This window comes from Trypanosoma brucei (assembly GCF_000002445.2).
Source record: "Trypanosoma brucei brucei TREU927 chromosome 11 chr11_scaffold01 genomic scaffold, whole genome shotgun sequence".
Taxonomy (NCBI): domain Eukaryota; phylum Euglenozoa; class Kinetoplastea; order Trypanosomatida; family Trypanosomatidae; genus Trypanosoma; species Trypanosoma brucei.
The window spans coordinates 3002345-3020454 of record NT_165288.1 but is presented as its reverse complement, the minus strand read 5'-3'; the positions used below and the strand labels follow the sequence as shown (position 1 = coordinate 3020454).

At 49.7% G+C, this 18110-nt stretch overlaps 6 protein-coding genes across 6 annotated transcripts; all 6 read right to left on the bottom strand.

The window, feature by feature from the left end:
- Positions 1 to 639: 639 nt before the first annotated feature.
- Positions 640 to 2616, bottom strand: Tb11.01.3320 (trichohyalin, putative; the record flags this gene model as incomplete). The annotated part of the gene is made up of 1 exon (XM_824120.1): positions 640 to 2616. One exon carries the CDS (start codon positions 2614 to 2616, stop codon positions 640 to 642), a length of 1977 nt encoding a protein of 658 aa, XP_829213.1.
- Positions 2617 to 4854: 2238 nt separating this feature from the next.
- Positions 4855 to 5703, bottom strand: Tb11.01.3300 (hypothetical protein, conserved; the record flags this gene model as incomplete). The annotated part of the gene is made up of 1 exon (XM_824119.1): positions 4855 to 5703. One exon carries the CDS (start codon positions 5701 to 5703, stop codon positions 4855 to 4857), a length of 849 nt encoding a protein of 282 aa, XP_829212.1.
- Positions 5704 to 6678: 975 nt separating this feature from the next.
- Tb11.01.3290 (hypothetical protein, conserved) lies at positions 6679 to 8550 on the bottom strand (the record flags this gene model as incomplete). Its single annotated transcript, XM_824118.1, has 1 exon — positions 6679 to 8550. The coding sequence occupies one exon, from the start codon at positions 8548 to 8550 to the stop codon at positions 6679 to 6681; it is 1872 nt and encodes a 623-aa protein (XP_829211.1).
- Positions 8551 to 8802: 252 nt separating this feature from the next.
- Tb11.01.3280 (hypothetical protein, conserved) lies at positions 8803 to 10851 on the bottom strand (the record flags this gene model as incomplete). Its single annotated transcript, XM_824117.1, has 1 exon — positions 8803 to 10851. One exon carries the CDS (start codon positions 10849 to 10851, stop codon positions 8803 to 8805), a length of 2049 nt encoding a protein of 682 aa, XP_829210.1.
- Positions 10852 to 11119: 268 nt separating this feature from the next.
- On the bottom strand, positions 11120 to 12652 carry Tb11.01.3270 (A/G-specific adenine glycosylase, putative; the record flags this gene model as incomplete). The annotated part of the gene is made up of 1 exon (XM_824116.1): positions 11120 to 12652. One exon carries the CDS (start codon positions 12650 to 12652, stop codon positions 11120 to 11122), a length of 1533 nt encoding a protein of 510 aa, XP_829209.1.
- A 2642-nt stretch (positions 12653 to 15294) lies between these two features.
- Tb11.01.3260 (cullin 1, putative) lies at positions 15295 to 17712 on the bottom strand (the record flags this gene model as incomplete). Its single annotated transcript, XM_824115.1, has 1 exon — positions 15295 to 17712. One exon carries the CDS (start codon positions 17710 to 17712, stop codon positions 15295 to 15297), a length of 2418 nt encoding a protein of 805 aa, XP_829208.1.
- Positions 17713 to 18110: the final 398 nt, after the last annotated feature.

Here is an 18110-nt window from a genome sequence, read left to right as displayed (position 1 = left end):
CCACGCCCACGCCCACAGCAGCAACTCACCTGCCGTGGCTACCGCAAAATTACAAGCCTGCCATGGCACAATCCTCCACTTCTCAAACACTTCACACTTTCGCCTTCCCAATATTTCAGAAGTGGTGGGGAGGGGGGGGGCAACGGTAGAAAAAAAAAATATGTATATTCGGCAAAACCTCAACCCAACGTCCATATACAAGCGCAGCCACCACCACATCTTCCCTACATCGTGCTTCGCATCACCTAAACGTACTTTTATCACCACGGCACCAACGACGAGCAGATACAATGATCACGTTGGTGACCAAAAAGGGATTAAAAACAAAAAACAGAAACCGTCCGGGGTTGAGGCACACGACCTCAACCGCCAGTTATATATCCTTTCTTCTCGTAAAAGAGGCCTTCATGGAAAAAATGAGACATTTTAATTGTTGCCTCTTTTTTTTTTGTTTCAACATAAACATATACTTTCAGTAATAACAGCAACTTTTCCCACTCAGCATCTTTTTAGACCACCGCACAAAAATAAAAAGGAATATCCACCCATGGAAAGAAAGTGTGGATAAAGCAAGTAGAAAAAGCAAAAATAAAACGAGAAAGTGTCCCAACATTCACGAGAGTACGAACGGAAGATATTCTACGAAACGGGCACGAACTCCCAAATGCCCTCAGCTGCCTTTTTCCTTTTTTCCTCCTGCGCCCTCAGCAGGTCCTCGCGTCGCTGCTTCATCTTCTCGCGTAACAGTCGAACCTGCTCCGCCTTGCGTTGGACCTCCTGCTCACGTTCCTTCTGCCGAGCCAAGCGCTCTTCCTCAAGGGCTTTCTTTATATCCTCCACTGCCTTCGCTTTCTTCTTCTCCACTTCCATGCGCCTCGGCGTGCTGGCCTCCCTGGTGGTATGCTTTCTTTGCAGCAGAACCTTTTCCCCTTCCTCGACGACAGCGTGGGCGACTTCAAGCAGTTCCACGATTCCATTCTCCGCCAATGCGGTCTCGTCAACGCTGTCGTCCTCCTTACGAATCTTCTGCAGGGCAAGACGATCCTTCTCCAGACGCCTCTTGAGGTTCTCAAGCTCCTTTGCCTTCCTTTGCTTCTCAAGCTCAGACTCTTGCACCCGTCGTGGGCCATCCTCCTCACCTTGCTTCCTCTTAAGGATCATCTCCATTCGCCTCTCCTCTGCCTCACGTGCAGCAGCCAGAAGTTTCTCACTCTCAGCTTGTACACGCTCTCGGTTTTTCCTGCGGTCTTCCTCGATGCGTCTTCTAACCTCTTCGCGTGGCGGAGTGCTTGTCCGAAGGAGTTTAACCTGGGCAACCTTGCGTTGCTCCTCCTCCTCACGTGCTTTCCGAATAGCCTGGCGGTCCCTTTCCAACGATTTCTTGAGGTTCTCAAGCTCCTTTGCCTTCCTTTCCAGCTCAGCGTTTCGCTGTTTCCGTGGGGCCTCCTCCTCCCCTTGTTTTTTCTGAAGGATCATCTTCCTTCGCCTCTCCTCCTCCTCACGTGCAGCAGCCAGAAGTTTCTCACTCTCAGCTTGTACACGCTCTCGGTTTTTCCTGCGGTCTTCCTCGATGCGTCTTCTAACCTCTTCGCGTGGCGGAGTGCTTGTCCGAAGGAGTTTAACCTGGGCAACCTTGCGTTGCTCCTCCTCTTCGCGCATCTTTCTGAGAAAAAGACGCTCCTCCTCCAAAGATTTCTTGAGGTTCTCAAGCTCCTTTGCCTTCCTTTGCTTCTCAAGCTCAGACTCTTGCACCCGTCGTGGGCCATCCTCCTCACCTTGCTTCCTCTTAAGGATCATCTCCATTCGCCTCTCCTCCTCCTCACGTGCAGCAGCCAGAAGTTTCTCACTCTCAGCTTGTACACGCTCTTTGATCTTTCGCCGATGCTCCAAAGACTCTTTCACAGCCTCCGCGCACCAGTCTTTTTCAATCCTGCGAAGTATCCGCACCTCCCGCGCTTTGCGTCGCTCCTCCTCCTCACGTGCTTTCCGAATAGCCTGGCGGTCCCTTTCCAACGATTTCTTGAGGTTCTCAAGCTCCTTTGCCTTCCTTTCCAGCTCAGCATTTCGCTGTTTCCGTGGGGCCTCCTCCTCCTCTTGCTTCCTCTTAAGGATCATCTCCATTCGCCTCTCCTCCTCCTCACGTGCAGCAGCCAGAAGTTTCTCACTCTCAGCTTGTACACGCTCTCGGTTTTTCCTGCGGTCTTCCTCGATACGTCTTCTAACCTCTTCGCGTGGCGGAGTGCTTGTCCGAAGGAGTTTAACCTGGGCAACCTTGCGTTGCTCCTCCCTTTCACGCACCTTTTGTAGAAAAAGACGCTCCTCCTCCAAAGATTTCTTCACATCTTCAGCCCTTTTTGCCCTCGTCTCAGCATCCTGTTCACGTCGTCTCTTCACCTCGACTTCGCTCGCCTTTATTCTGCTTACAGTTTGTTTCGCGTTTTCAATACTCTGCTGCCGGAATTTGTCTATCTCCCTTTGAAGAATCCGTCGTCTCTTCACCTTGGAATGGCCGTTAGCCGTTGAAGTGATAGCTGCTTCACCGAGTGGAGAGCCGCCCTCTGGAACTTCAGAAGGACGCTCATCGTGAATGGAAGCTGCACCCTCGCTGTCAGGCATGTGAAGGCGGGAAGCAAATCACAGCAGATGAAAATGACAATAAATTCGGGTAAACAAACGCCTATTAGACCACTTGCAGTGGTACAGGTCGTAAGCGGTCTCTCCTGTGTAACCAAATGAAAACAAGAACAGGTAACGACAAAGGGGGAAAGAGGTACGAGAAAAACAAGCAGCTCCAGGACTTGCGTTTATTTACTACTAATCCTTTGACAGTGGTGTTATTGCTGATTATTTCACTTGCTTGTGCTAATGCACCTCCCGTGGAACGATGAAAAGCAGCACAGGACAGAAAGACAGAAATAAATAGCAGTAAGTGTGACTTTACGGCAACACAGCACTAAGAGGCTGCAACTACTCAAGTTACAGTGGAAAGGTGCCCCCACAACCCACTCTGAGGCTACTGGAAAACACAAATCAGTAAATGTAAATGTAAGTTTATGGGCATGTGTACACACAAGCGCAGAGCCCTTGTTCAAATCGGCGGTGCAGCCTGCCAACCAGCCATATGAGACTACAAACGATACAAGAAGACAAAAGTACGAAGAAATAGCGAACAAATTCCCACTTGAAGCTCCTCTTGCATCGCCTGCTGACCAGCACCCAATCCACCGCGCGTACTTTTACTCATTCCTTGGTTCATCCCTCAGAACACATCATGCAAATTCCTCCCCCTTGCCTCTTCGTCCGTGCAAAGTTAACCGCTTGGGTCCAACACATACCTGCATGTCGACACACTCAGGGATATTTTCATCCTTCTTTTCCACTGCTCTACACCAAGTGTCGCCTGTGCTATTGGCAACTGAAGTTGCACCACTTCTTAATTTTATTAACAAGCATAGCCTCTCTACGGGCAAGCTATTCGAGACACCTAACACCGCCGTACTCACACCTTGAGACCACCGGGAGTAAGGGTACTCCAATCGACGACAACCAGCTTCAGGATCGTAGTACCTACAAAATGGCGATGCCACCAGCAAAGCACACGCATCAGTGACATCTTCGGGAAGGCACACAAACAAAACGTAAATGGGAAGTCCAACCCCCTGTGCCGAATACTCTAACTGCTACCTTATGTCACCTCAGCTACAGCGTCCTCACCTATGGCACATTCCTTCGCTCCCCTCACTTAACCACCGCCAGTCTTTCTTCAGAGGTACTTACCTCCCCTTTCCCTTCGAGTAGTCGCCTTTGAACTACTTACGGCGTTTACCTTCGCCTGAACAAAAATATTGACGAATTGTGGAAGCACAAGGAAAGAAAAAAAGGGGGAAATGCTGCAGTAATTTTTAAACACAAAAAACTCAGGGACACAAAAGCATCGTAGACAGCGCAGTTTCTTCTACCACCCCATGCCTCCGCCTTCCGTTCCCTCTGTCCCTGGTTCTGCAGCTGCTCAGTTACAGGGGTCCGTTGAACAGATAAACGAGCAAACGACACGAGTAGGTAGTAGTGGGAGGTCAAACGGAAAAAATAATTTAAGAACGAGAGAACAGACCAGAAACGGTGCTCATCCCCAAGAAAAAAAAAGAGGAAAAAAGCACGTAAGTTGCGTACCCCTATCAGTGAAAGAAAAGACAAAAAGAGAAGGGCCTTCCATACAGCCAGTCACGGGAGTCGTCAGTCCCTCCATTTCGCTCATCATTCGATGACGTGTCAGCGATCTTAACGCAGCTTGACGAAACCAATGTTCTCGGCATTCTCACGGAAGCACTGACGACAGACGTTCAGTTCATACTTGCGGATGAGAGCCTTTTGGTTGGAGCAAATGACGCAGTGGCGGGATCCTTTGCCCATGCCAATCTTTTGGCGGGAGCGCCATTGGTGGAGGTGACCCATTTGTCTACTTCCTTTTGCTTTGTGCTGCTACTAAGCAGGAGGCTTGGTTACGCTGTAATTTCCAAAAGTGGGCAAACAAGGGAAAAGATGCAAACAAAGTTCGGGGAGGCGATGTCAGCGAAGACGTTGAGAGCGAAGCGCAGCCATATCCAACAAAGTTCGAACTACTTTTTGTTTTTTGTAACTTAACTATATGCGGTGGCCCGGGCCCATACAGAAAAGTTGTTTACTCGCAGACGTATGAAATTAATGGGTGTGCATGCGTTGACTGAGTGTCATACTTATGTGCAGAAACGCTTACACAGACGAGCACACGATAAAACATTTGAACGCCACAATCTCGAAGTGCCTCCCCTGCCTTATCGGCTCCATCCAATTCAATCATCCTATGGCAAACGGAAATCAATGGGCACCGGCAGGCGTACCACTTTTATAGCGTTGTGTCCATGCTGTGTCCAGCTCATCGAAGTCACGCGTGTCATACCTTCGATCTGGCACATTCCGGTCCTGGAACATCACACGACCAAGCCACGGCTTGTTTTCCGGCAATAAAGCGTTACTGATGCCCTTCACTATGAAGTCCATCGCTTGCTCAGAAGGGGCTCCATTTTCCTCATACTCGTTGCGAAAGTGTTGCCCCCACCCTTCCTCCTCGAGCCGTTGCAAAGAGTAAAGCATGGAATAATAAGCCTCCATATTCATTGCCACATGGCATCGCCGCATGGTGTAGAAAACAGCGAGCGCTTCCGCGAATGAGTCCGTACGAGCAAACAAATGTTGAATCGTCCGCACAGAAAGCTCCCTACCATTCCTCCCAGCTAGGTGCATAAGTCGCTCCAAGTTATCAGTTCCTTTAGCGTCTGTTTTGCCAAGGGGCAGACACAAGAGGAGCAGTCGATCAAAAGCATCACCTAATCCCCGGCTCACATCTGCCTCCCGCGGTGTAGAGGGGTCTAACTTGTATTTTTCGATAAGTGCCGCCACCTGCTGAACACGTTTCTCCCTCTCAAGTGCTGTTTCGGCCGACAGCCACAGTTCGTGAATCTCCCTCCGAGCCTCAGCAGCTAATTCCATCGCGGCATACGCATTAGAACCGGCAGTGGATTCAAAAGAGTCCGCTATGTATTCTTTTTCCCCACCGCCATCCGCAGTGGTTCCTGCCCCCGATCTCCAGCGCCGCCCACCACGGGGAAGCAGGAGTGGCGCACGCTTAACATAACTACTTACACGAGCAGTGCAGAAACGACGCATTTGGCGTCGTAAAGAAAAAAAAAAGCGGCTTGCAGCACCCTCTCAGCCGCAGGACCCACAGAGAGGAAGGTAAGTAAGGGAGACAAAACGAAAAATAGCAATCACGCAAAGGAAAAGAGATGCCGTAAGAACGGGCAAGATCATGCACGAATCAGGACAGCAGATAATCCACATATTCTTTTATTTGTTTTCTGGAAGGAAAAAAAGAAACAACTTAATAAAGTAGCACGCCTTAGGGGTGTAAAGAGCTAAACAAGCAAAGACTGATTCACTCCTACACGCTTCCGTGGGAAAACCATTGTGATCTCATGACCCATCAGATTGCACTCACACCGCCCTATGGGCTTCACGGGCACTTTCCATATTGAAAGAGAAAGCACACGCAGCACAACAACACGACCAGTCGCTACCCCTCCTGTCGTCGCCAGTGCAAACTCCCTGGATCAGACCTCATATGTTTGACGCAGCTAAATATTGTGCCCATTCCCGGGGACGTTCTCGCGCTGATAACTGTTACCTAACAATAATTAAAAAAGAAAAAAGTGTCAAATCGCATCCTTATTTACTTCCTCCGACTAACACGTTTTATCACCAACTCACGTCCGTTCTTGCCTGGTAGCCCCTTTTAAAGCTAACGAATTATTTTTTTTCTTTGCTACCCCCCTCCGGTTATCACTACCTTGACTTTCGTCAATCATTCATACTCCTCAGCGTCAGGCTAGAATGAGTGTGATGTTGTCGCTGATGATAGTGATGGTGGTAAAAGAGGGAGATGCGGAAATGCTCCCTGATTGTTGTCGTTGCCCCTTGCCTCCGTTGTAGGGGGGGGGGGGGATCAGCCGCTGGTAACACCAGTATCCTCCTCGCCCACTCCCGCTTTGTACAAACAGGTAGACCAGGTATGCACAATGTTATGAGGGCAATAGCGCATGTGAAAAGTGGCAGTGCGACAAATGCCTATCCTCTCCTTGATCATCAGAACTGGAGAGGTTGTGAGGCGGCGAGCCATGGAACGCGGTCAACTACATGACTCAACAGTGTGTAGATGTGAGGAAGGATCAGCAGGCGCACGGGGAAGGCCAACGTGTATAGACTGTAGAGTGTCAGCCCGGTCGTGACCGCACCCTCCCAGAATGCTTTTGCACCCGACCTTTGATTGCCCTTCTTTAGTCTCCCCGGCCCAGCGGACGCTGAGGCATACGGCTTTGATGTCATGTTGTTCAGTCTTTCGACGGATGAGGTCACACAAACGGCGTCACCGTCACCATTTGTACCGGCTCGGCCATTGGCATAATTACCCTTCGATAGCGAGAGCGATGTAGATGCGCTCAGTGAGGCCACCCCCTCCTCCTCCTGTCGTAACTTTTCCAGCATAACGTAGACCTGTGGAGCCCGCTGTGCAATTTTAGGTTGGGCTGCAGTAGCCCTATCCAAATATTCTTTGGCCAATTTATACGACTTCACACAGCCGTGCTCACCCTTGAGATGTGCGCAGCCCTTCACAAAGTTTGCAGATCCACATCCTCGATCAATAGCACGTTGTAACCACTCTTGGTACATATCAGTGTTTCTTAGCCTTTCAATCTGCTTGGCGGAAAGCATTGTGGATGAGGTACAACCACGCAAATACAGTTGAGCAATTGCAAGCATCGCACTGACGCAGCCAGCCTTTGCAGCGCGCTGATAGAAGTACAGCGCTGCGGGAAACATAGGAAGGAAGTGACGGGCACCTACGTCAAATTGTTCGGCAACCTTCAGGTTCGCAGTGCTGCTGATGTTATCGTCCTGCAGGGCACGTCTCAGAAGAATGAACGCACCACGAGGTGAGTTGAGCTGAGAGTAAATGCTGTGGAGGATTATAGTACTCTGGTCATGGTTGTGATGAAGAGCCGCAAGACGAAGGAAATGAAGAGCCGGTTGTATCTCCTGCTGCTCAAAATGCTGCAGGCCCCTTGTCATGAGCTCGTGGGCAGTCATTGCGCGCTCCTCATCAGAAGCATACTCCTCCCTTTCTTCCTCCGACAGCTCACCCACATTAACGCGCGACTTACGTATGTCGAGCTGGGTAATTTCAATAAAGCCAGAAAGGCTGGATGGCAAGCGGCGTTTCTCACAAATTTCAAAGTGTAACCTTAGCATCTCCTCCAGAATCGTCTTCTGCTTCAGAGCCTGTTGTTTGGCTTCTCCATCGGCGCCATCCTCTAGAGTCTTCATAACTTCGTCGAGTTTCTTCTGTATTTCCTCAATCTCTGTCCTACAGTTTTCCAGCTCCGCGTTGATGAATTCCCTGTCGTTATTTTCTTCAGTGGCGGCACCCTCTCCCACAACCTCTTCGGCGGCCTCCTCCAAAAGGCGTTCGAGGTCGTCCTCCCCACCCACAGCAGCCGTGCCTGCCTCACCGCCGTTACCATCCACCTTGTCGACGGCGGCAGCTCCAGCCCCTTTGCGTTCCAAAGAAGGGTCGGGTGGAAGTGGCGGGTGGTGCTCACGGAAAAGATTGTCAAGTTCCGCTGTTGAACGGAGCAACTTATCATCAGCACGCATTGGGAGGTCAAGCAAACAGGGCCACACGGCGCAGCTCCGTTTCACCATGTCCATGATTAGAAGGGAGCCCTCATTCTCCACGCGCCACTCGACCTCTTCCGCCACTGGTTCGTAGAGGCGCCACTGTAAGATGATCGTGTCGCGGTGTGACACCCGCAGAACAGCGAGATCTTTCACTTCTACAGTGAGTTCCTTCGCACGCCCCGACTGTGGGAGGACAATTGGCACGCATATCTCCAGAGCTGTATCGCCCTCGTCACCCTGGGACCAGTTAACTGCGGCAGCAGTGGCGTCACTAGACATGTCTGTGTGTGTTGTTTTCTCTTGTGATGTCGTCAGAAAGGGGGGGAAAGAGGCATAGTACGAACCAATGCAAACGGCAGCGTAAAGCAGATGGAAACATAAAATCGTTGAAGGGTAGAACAGGCGAAGCTCTGCTTCAACAAGCGGGGGGAAATAGACCCACTCCATGTCCATAGTGCGTTAACGGTAAAGAAAACGGGTGATAGCAAGGTGGAAAAAACAAATGACCGAAGGAGGGGATAAGTCGACTCCTCATTGGCCACGAAGTCGCTTCCGGGCGCTACGTTGCCATTTGTCAAGCTGATCCTCCGCAAGCGAGCGGTCCACTAACGAAGCGCAGCACCCCTCAACCGGACTCTTACCGTAGTGGCATGCCTCAGATTGGCTAACCTCATCACAGGGTGATCGGAGCCGGCACCCCGCTTCCTCCAAAAATCCCTCCCGATGAGTGCAAATCCATAGAGCTGCGCACTCCTTAAGCGAGTAGGTCCGTGCTGGAATCCAGCTAAGCGAAGCTACGCCGGGAGACTTCGTGCCACCCAGCACCAACGTGCCATCCTTTACAGTAAACACCTGGGGCTGAGACCCATGCATGGCTGCGAAATAGTAGACACCTAGAGGGGAGTTGGGGGTATCTCCACCCATCGACGGTCCAGAGGAACAGAATGTGCGGCTAGTCACATGCACGCCCGATGTCGTCGACCGTGGCATTTCACCACTGCTGGGTCGGTTGGACGAACTCATATCAGAATGATCCACGCGTATTTGCCGTGCGTCGTCGAGTGAATTTTTCCCCTCTGATGTTAGTCGCTCCCGCTCGCACAGCAACCGGGTGGCTGAGACAGTGCAGCCCGTTTGGGAAGCACCACATGCCCCACGAGGGGGGCGCAAAGCACGCTCAAGTAATGGGAATGACAACAAACGCCAATCACCACGGGTTACATCGTACCTCCAGACACTAGATTCGTGACGACCTTCTGCCTCACCTCCAACAATAACTACGGTGCAGTTACCCGGAAGCAAAGCGCTGCTATGGAATGCTCGGGGAGGTATGGAGAAACAAGAAGGTGCGTACACCTCCCGCCATACCTTCGTTGTGCAGTTTAAAACCATGAGGTCATTCAAGTAAGTGCGGCGGGTGCCGATGCCACCAAACACATATATTTCCTTTTCATTAACAAGGGTAGCGGAGTGTCCAAAGCGTGAAGGTGGTTCCTCGCCTAGCGTCTCAAGCAAAGAAACCGAAACACTCCAGTTGAAAGTGTCAACATGCAGCAACCACAGCCCAAATAAAGGTAACGGGTCCCAACCGTTAAGACTACCGCCCATATACGCGTAGGAGGTAATAATTGGATCACGATGGGCAACTGGCCATGGTGTTAAAGTGGCAAATAATCGCGGTGTGGAGGTGAGTCCCGTCATTCCAGGCAGGGGAGCATGCAGTGTGTATTGTTTAGGTTCTTCACATACCTCAGTCAAGGGCCGCTGTCTCTTTTCGCGGATCCCATCGGCCCCCGGGGAGCCCAGGTTACCTTTAAGGACTGTTGCGCATAACCATGGTTCGCACAGCACAGAATCACGTGCAATAACATCGTGGAAAGACTTCGGAACCTGGTCAACAAAGGCACCACCAATGACTAACGATAAATACAACTCACAATCGCTGCGGCAACGGGAAGAAAGCGCTTCAACCCAAGGAGGGGCTTGGATGCCAACCGTGCAGTGCCCAAAACGCGCTGGCGGTGAGGAGGAGGAACTGGTACCCATGTACAACTCGTGAAAAATGGGATTGCCTCCACACACCGAAAAAATAACTTCCGCCAGTGAAGCATCCGTGGCCACGGAAGTCACCGCTTCACCCGATTCCTTGCCGCCCGTGCATCCCTTGATACGAACCACCTCCGATGCATTCGTAACGCGTCCGGTTGCTGTTAACGCACCGCCATGCACGAAGAAGTAAACCTCCTCCCCCGCACTAGTGTCACCGCAAATCGTCCTTAGTGGCACAACATCAGCACCACACCTACCCAAAATTTCATTGCAGACAGATATATTAATCGGAAACGGACTTGTAGGGAGTTGCTGTAGTAACGCATCCTCCTCCTCTTCCGCTATTGGGGCGCTTGCGATTGAAGCCTCCTCGCTGTCACGCATAGGATAGTAGTAGATTGGTCGGTCGTTGCCGTCGTACCCCTCTTGCTCCTCCTCGCTATCACACGGGTCGTCACGTTGGCAGTAGAAGCGACGCCGTGCGTCCCCAGACGGGAAACCGTCGTATCCGAATTGGTACCATGCCTGCATACTATTTTGCTCGTTGGAGGCAGGAAAACAACGGCAACTAAGTGGACAAACATAAACGGTGAAAAGAAAAAAAAAGAGGTGAAGGCAAGTCTCCCATTTTACATAAATAGTACAATGACTCACTATCCACCAACGGCACCACAGCGGGCACTACAGCTCATGCGTATACGTCTTCCTTTTCTTCTGTGTGCGTGCAACACAGGTGGAGTACCGCCGCTCCGACATATCCTCCCACAGAAGCCGGTTCGGCCAAATTGATTGGAAACTCCTATCCGGCCAATCTAGGTCGTTTCCTCGTTGATGGTTTTCGCACCCTCCCTTCGGAATTAAGTGGAGTTAGCTTGTCAAGTATTTTCAGCAACAAGCGACTAGCAGCAGCACCCTTTATCTCCTCCTCCGTCTTCACGGAAATGCGTGAAGAGTCCAGACAAAGCTCTCTTCTCAGGGCGTTGCATATCTTTTCTTCGGAAGGGCGTCGAGCAGCAACTCTGGGGTCCGTGCCCCTCGTGTAGCCACCACAATCTAACGACGGCCCATCCCAGACAGCGTGATAGACCAGCACACGCATATCAATGTGGGAAAATATGTGCTGAACATGCCCGACCTCCACTACATTTTTGTGTCCAGCAGCAAGTTTCTTGCGCAACTCATCGGTAACGTCTCTGCTCCCTTTTATGTCAGTACCACCATCAGGTGAAGAAACATACGTCCTGGAGGGGAATTCCAACATACCGCCCAAGAGCCCTTCTTCTGGACGCCGTACAACAATGAAGCGCCGCTTCAACGCACTGTCACCCGCCGTTTTCTCTCGAAATTCATGAACTAAGCAAAAAACATGCTCTTTCTTCTTTTTGAGTGTTTTCGCTCTCAGTGGAATGACGCCCTCAATGGAAGGTATCTCACCGCTCTGCATTGCGGCGTATGCCCCACAATAACGGTGAAGCGGGCACTCCTCACAAAGCGGCCTGCCGGACGGTTTGCATACCCTCGCTCCAATCTCCATTAAGCCTTGGTTGAAGTCCCCGGGGCGGTCACAAGGACCCTCCCCCATAATTTCCTGCCCCCAGTGGAATACTTCTTTGATACTCTTGGCGGACTTGGGGTCAAAATTTCTCTCGCAGCGCAACCGACTCAAAACACGCACAACATTACCGTCCACTGAAATAATTCTTTCACGAAAGCAAATGGAAGCAATAGCCGCCGAAGTGTAGAGGCCAATACCAGGGATTGCACGTAGCTGAGCCGCAGTAGTTGGCAATGAGCCCCCAAAGTGCTTCATGACATGTTCTGCGCCTTTTTTCAAGTACAGCGCGCGGCGGTAATAGCCCATGCCCGACCAAACCGCCATGACAGACGCCTCTGTGGCTCGAGCCAAAGTGGCAATATCCGGAAAGACCGCTATCCATCGCTTGAAGTAGGGAATGACAGTGTCCATCTGCGTTTGCTGCGACATCACCTCTGAGACCCACACATGATAGGGATCAGTCAGAGGAGTAACAACGGGTACCACCGGATGACACGCATCTGTGTCGGAAAATGTCTGTCGCCACGGTAGGTCGCGGCGCTGATTGGTATGAAACCACTCAATTGTTGCTTGCCGTATGTCGGCACAATTATTTTTCATCGCTGGCATGGACTCCCCGACGGGCAGCGCAACCTTTAATAACAGTTCGTATGAACTTTTCAAGAAAACCACCAGATAGCACACAGCTGGCCTGCCATAACCGTTTCTCGTCACGATCACGCGCGATTGAGCACTAGGGAGGGGTGTGTTCAGTGAAAATTGAAGGGGAAAGTTCATGAGGGATATTTGTGGTCAATGACAGAGCGAGGCCGCGCGGGGGGAAGTGAAACAAGACTGGGGCACATGTGACTTCACCTCCAAACAAGAGTTAACTGCGAACGCCAAAATTACGCAGTTGCCACACCATCGAGAGAAACTGACCTCTCGATCCATCGGGAGTGAACACCCATGTCTCGCCCCGCGGGCTAACATGAAGGTTATCCTTGCCAACCAACGGAGCCCACCCCACGTCTCTCCCGGAGCACCGACCCAACAGCAAAAATCGCGGGCATTCCCAAAGCATTACGGAAAGTTGTACAGAAAGAGAGCAACACACACACACAAACACACAACTACAGCTGGTTTCCCTCACTGCACAGCAACGGCCATCATTCCGCACAAGGCCTTGCATGTGAATTAAATTTTTTTTTATTTGGGAAAACAGTGTCTACCATCAGCCATGTGCAAGTAATTGAACAGCTTTTCCTCGTTTCCGTGCCGCCATCTAAACCTTATAGGCCATCCCCAAAAGAGTCACAGGAAAAAAAAAAGGGGGGGTGTCAAATAGAACCGTTAAAATTTCAGGATGTAACACTTATCAAACCAAAGGAACGAAGATGAGTTCCTCGCAAGAGAATTTGCAGCCAATGAATTATTCTATATACAATATTTACGAATAACGACATGTACAGAACAAATCGAAGCCACAGAAGGGGGAAGACCACTTGGGAAGAAGTCGCAAGAGTCGCCACCCCTCCGGTTCTGGCCAACATATACATTTTCACGTTTTCCTTTTCCTCTTAGCACCCTTTTTTTAAAAGTTTGCTTCATTTCATTCTTGTTTCCTTAATCACACGACGACAAACGGGGCTTTAAGGGTAGGGTAACTTTCAAGAGCAGTCTTAACTGAAAGGTGAAGCACTGAAACCGAGACAAATGCACGTCCTACACTCCTCACAACTCTAGGTCTATGAAGAAACGAAACACACACTAAACGGGAGCGAAGGGAAAGGGGAACAAAAATCATCAGTGATGCCACCCTTTGGTCCATTGGGCATCAAAGGGTAGTGAAGGCACTGACGTAGAATGTGCGGAACAATAACAGGTCCTCATGACGACTTGAAAAGAAGCACACCCATCTGCCCCATGTAGAAATATATGTAGTGTTTCGTTTCGTGGGTAACATAGCTGGCAAAGTTACGTCCAACGAAGCAGTTCCACGTTGGTCCGTACTTTTTATCAAACTCCTTCTTGATATGAGAGGCTACGTCCTTCTCGGTGTAGTACTTCGTAAAACCATCTTGCGCACAGTTAACGGCATAATTCTCCATATGTTTCGGCATCTCTATGAGCTTAATGGTTGCTGAGGGGAGCTGCGTCATTGTGTGCCTAGTCCTGCGAGCTTGGCAGTACAACTCGGGGTGTCCTTCCAGTACTTTGTGAAGACTTACTCCCTCCTCTTGCTTTGCGTTGACGCTTTGCCTCCCAATGCCGGTGTAGGGCAACGAATCGTTTACAGGACTTACAACGTGTAAAAATAGGAGGGAAAAGTAAGTATACAGGAAAGGAGGGTAAAGATAAGCAGTTTTCTTGAAAGATCATCGCTCCCCCTTGCTGAGAGGCCACAAAAAAATGAACATGGACTGAAGGCAAAAGAATGTGCCCGTAGACGCACACCAGTTAACAAGCACAATTACGGGCCTTGTTGCTTCGCTTCTCCACGACAATACTTTGAAAAACATATCCACAACTCCTTCTCCTTACAAACATTAGAATGTTGACACCACGCACATGAGGTTTCCTTCATCACTCTCCCCCATGTCGATTGGCCCCTAACAATCCCACCAACCGCATACACGAACACGGTCAAACACAACCAACATCGGAGGCCTGGTACATACAGAGAAGTAAAGGTTGCATACACAAAATTCGACGACACCCACAACCAATGGAAGGCCGTTTGCGCAATTCCACTTCCCCAGCGACCCAACGCGGATGAAGTAACAGTCAAAAGGTTGTCTTCACGAATCGTACCACGTCATGAAACGGCGTTAAAAAAGAGCAGGTGCTGGCAAAGGCAAAAAAAAACAAAGATCTACCACTATTAAAAAACATTTCCCTTGCCTTGCTTCTCCCTATGCATCTCAAAGGCAGCAAGCCCCCGGCTGGATTCCAAGTAACGCCCCTTTTCAAAATGGGGTGCACAACAGCACGAATACACACAGAGACGGCAGTTACGTATGCAGGCGCACCCGTGTACTAGCGATCTTACTTCGAAGTTAGGGTTAATGCGACAGCGGCGAAGGGGCTTAATTCCTCCGGTGAGGAAAATGATGAAAAGCAGTAGTGCAGTCAAAAACTCGTTCTCATCCCTTTCCCCGCTCTCCTTTCAAAGGTAACTCGGCGCGGCACAATTGCTTCCATTCACGCAATCAGTTTAGATCAGACTCACTCTTTTCTTACGATATGTGAAACACAGTAGAGACGAAATTGTCGACGAGTAGAAACGAAAAACACAGAAGGGGTCTTCTCTCTTCCTGCTAGACCCTGATCCGCTCAAACGTATTCACAACTCCCACCTCTCTGTCAAAAGTCCTAGCTCTCTGCCGAACAGTAACAACATCAAGCTGAAGCTCTAACAATGCGCAAAAGTAAAATTTTTATGTAACGTACGAAAACGTGTCTGTACCGTCTTCATTTCTTCGGACGAATTCACGGCTGATGAGAAACTCCAAGGCTACTTTCATCTGTTGGATCGATGGCTTTAAGTGCGCCGGTGACTCATTCTCGACTCTTTCGAACAACTGCGAAAAAGAAGCAGTCCCTTCACTTTTAAACGCACGAATAAGCGTGGCCTGTGTGGACAATGCTACCATCTGCTCTGTGGTGGTATTAACATCGTAGCGTTCTGGTGAGAAATCAGAAGAACCTGCTCCATCCACTTTGGTCTCTCGATCGAGCTTCGTTTCATGCAAAACTATCTTTCTGTTCCTGATGTCGGGCGTGCGTCCGATGGAAACACGGCAGCCTGGAAGAACTTCCCGCAAGTGGCTTTTCAACGTCACACCTCCCTCCTCGTGAATATCGAGTATACCGTGCTTCGCAAAATCATTTATAGCACTTAAACAGCTGTTAGAGTTATCATTTCCTACACTTTGTATCAGCTCCTGAAGCTCCCATTCGGCACAGCAGTTGAATAACTCAGCAACCGGTAGGTGCCGGACGCCCACACAGATGTCCAAGCCTTGCACTGGAGAAGCATCAGAAAGGTTAAACCTCAATACACCCTGTGATAACCTGTTGACGTAGCTGATGTGGCGTCTCGGACACACATCCTGAAAAAACTTCCCGAATTCCAACAACTTCATCTGCAAGTAACCAGGAATAGCCATCTCGGGTTCAGGTAAGAAATTTGGCCAGAAATAGCTATTCAGGACAGTTGGGTGGAAGTTCAAATCCGTCAGTCCCGCCTTCTCTCGAAACTGTTCTGACAGCCTCTCACTGACTTCCCCCACGTCATTCAACATCGTTGCGCACTTGTTCATAAAATCTCTCGTGCATTCTCCCGTCTGTGTTATTTCCTGTATAAGCAACCGCTCGTTTTCAACAACATACTCAGTAGACAGGAGCCGTGAGCAGAGGTACATAGGGTATGTTTCCACAAACAGGTTCTTTGTGGGAAGAACGCGAAATAATATAACAATGTTATTCATATTTCCTTCGTCTTCTTCGCAGCGGACCCCCAATTTTCTGGAAATCAGTTCGTTGTGAGCAAATCGCGCCACCTCACGTCCCAACATGTTTTGGGGGTCAAGATAGGAACAAGCTGTTAAGACATTATGAAGCCCATCAATGAGCTCCTTCTCAAAATCCCCCTTATCCCCGAAGGCCTTCATTGGTAACTGAAAATCCCTGTACACTGAAATAACTTTTTCAAGGGCAACTTGGTAAACGCCAGTATTCGAGTTCTTAGCCCTTTCGCACGCCTCATTGATTTCACGACGCCCCTTTTCAATGACACACTTTTTAAATTCATCCCTCAAATGTCTCAGTCCAACTTGACTTTGTGAAAGCAACGAGTATAACTGGCGCAGCTGAGTCACCCTATTTTTAACTATTTCACTGGAAATGAACTCATCCAAGAATGAAAGTTCGTCATTGATGAGCACCTCAGCTATTCGTTGGACCACCGGCTGTATCGAGCTCTGCGCCAGCAAGCGAATGGCGCGCTCCGTCTCATCCCTGAAAATGGTGAGGGCTTCTTCAATATAGTGCTCAACATCACCCAGTTTCATCTCTTCAGTCTTAAGCTTACAGAAATCGGTTAATTGTCGGAGGTAGCGCTCTTCCACAAGGGTAACATACCAGTTACTCCTTGCGTCACTTACCACACCCAAAGCATGGCCCACTTCCCGAAGAATTTGAGCCCTTTCCATGTTTGGATGGTGATGTCGATCCATGGCAACAAGCTCAAAAATCTGGTTGGTAAGGGCCTCTTGAAAATTAGTGTTCATTAACATTTCGCTCCACTTGTTGAGGGCAATTACCTCAGTGGACTGCATGAGACCAGGTGGTACGCCATATTTCTGCCATGGTCCGTGGAGATAAGAAAATACGAATTTCAGCATATTGACGGAAGTAATGAACCTCTTCCATTCGACAATGTAGTCCTCCAGAAGACGTGGGGGTGGCTGTTCCGCAGCATCCCTGAAGCGCATTCCAACTACGGTATCCAGTCTCTTGCGTATCATATCGCAGATACGGCTATAAACCACCAAAGACTGCGTAACCTCAGCAGCAGTAACAATATCTCCCTCCACTGAGGGTCTAGCGAGTGGTGGGCACCCAGCACAAGGGGAAGAAACTAACCGGCAGACGATTGTGTACGCACGCACAAGCTGTTGCAGCGCCTCTCCACCTTTGAAATCAGGGAAGTCATACCAACTTAGTATAATACTACAAACGTAGTCAACGCTTTCCCAAAGGGGAGTAAACTGAAACGATGATGCACCCAAAGATCCTGAGTAAGCCCTCGCAACTTCAGCAGAGCTGACATCGTCATGGTTGGTCTGCTCCATCCGTTTACCAGCGCCTCTCCTCCCACGCGCAATATACACGTGTATTACTACGTAGATAACCTTGAGCCTTCACTGAAGCGTGGTACAAACAGATACAGATCATAATGGTGATTATTTTTTTCTTTACTTAAGCAGCAATGGTAAAGCGTAAGAAACTTGATACGAAGAGTACGACTCCATTCCGTACCAAGAAACACTTGTGCGAGTAAAATAATAAAAGTACTAAGACCATAACGATATCCCCCCTTGCTGACGCCAGCGCGCGCAAACAGCAACTGTATTTCAGTTGATAACGCCACCACCCACATCACCCAGATGGTGGCGAAAAAACGGAAACCCTCCCCTATCATTCTCACATAACCCCCGTTAAACGTAGCCGGAGGACCGAACCCTGAGAC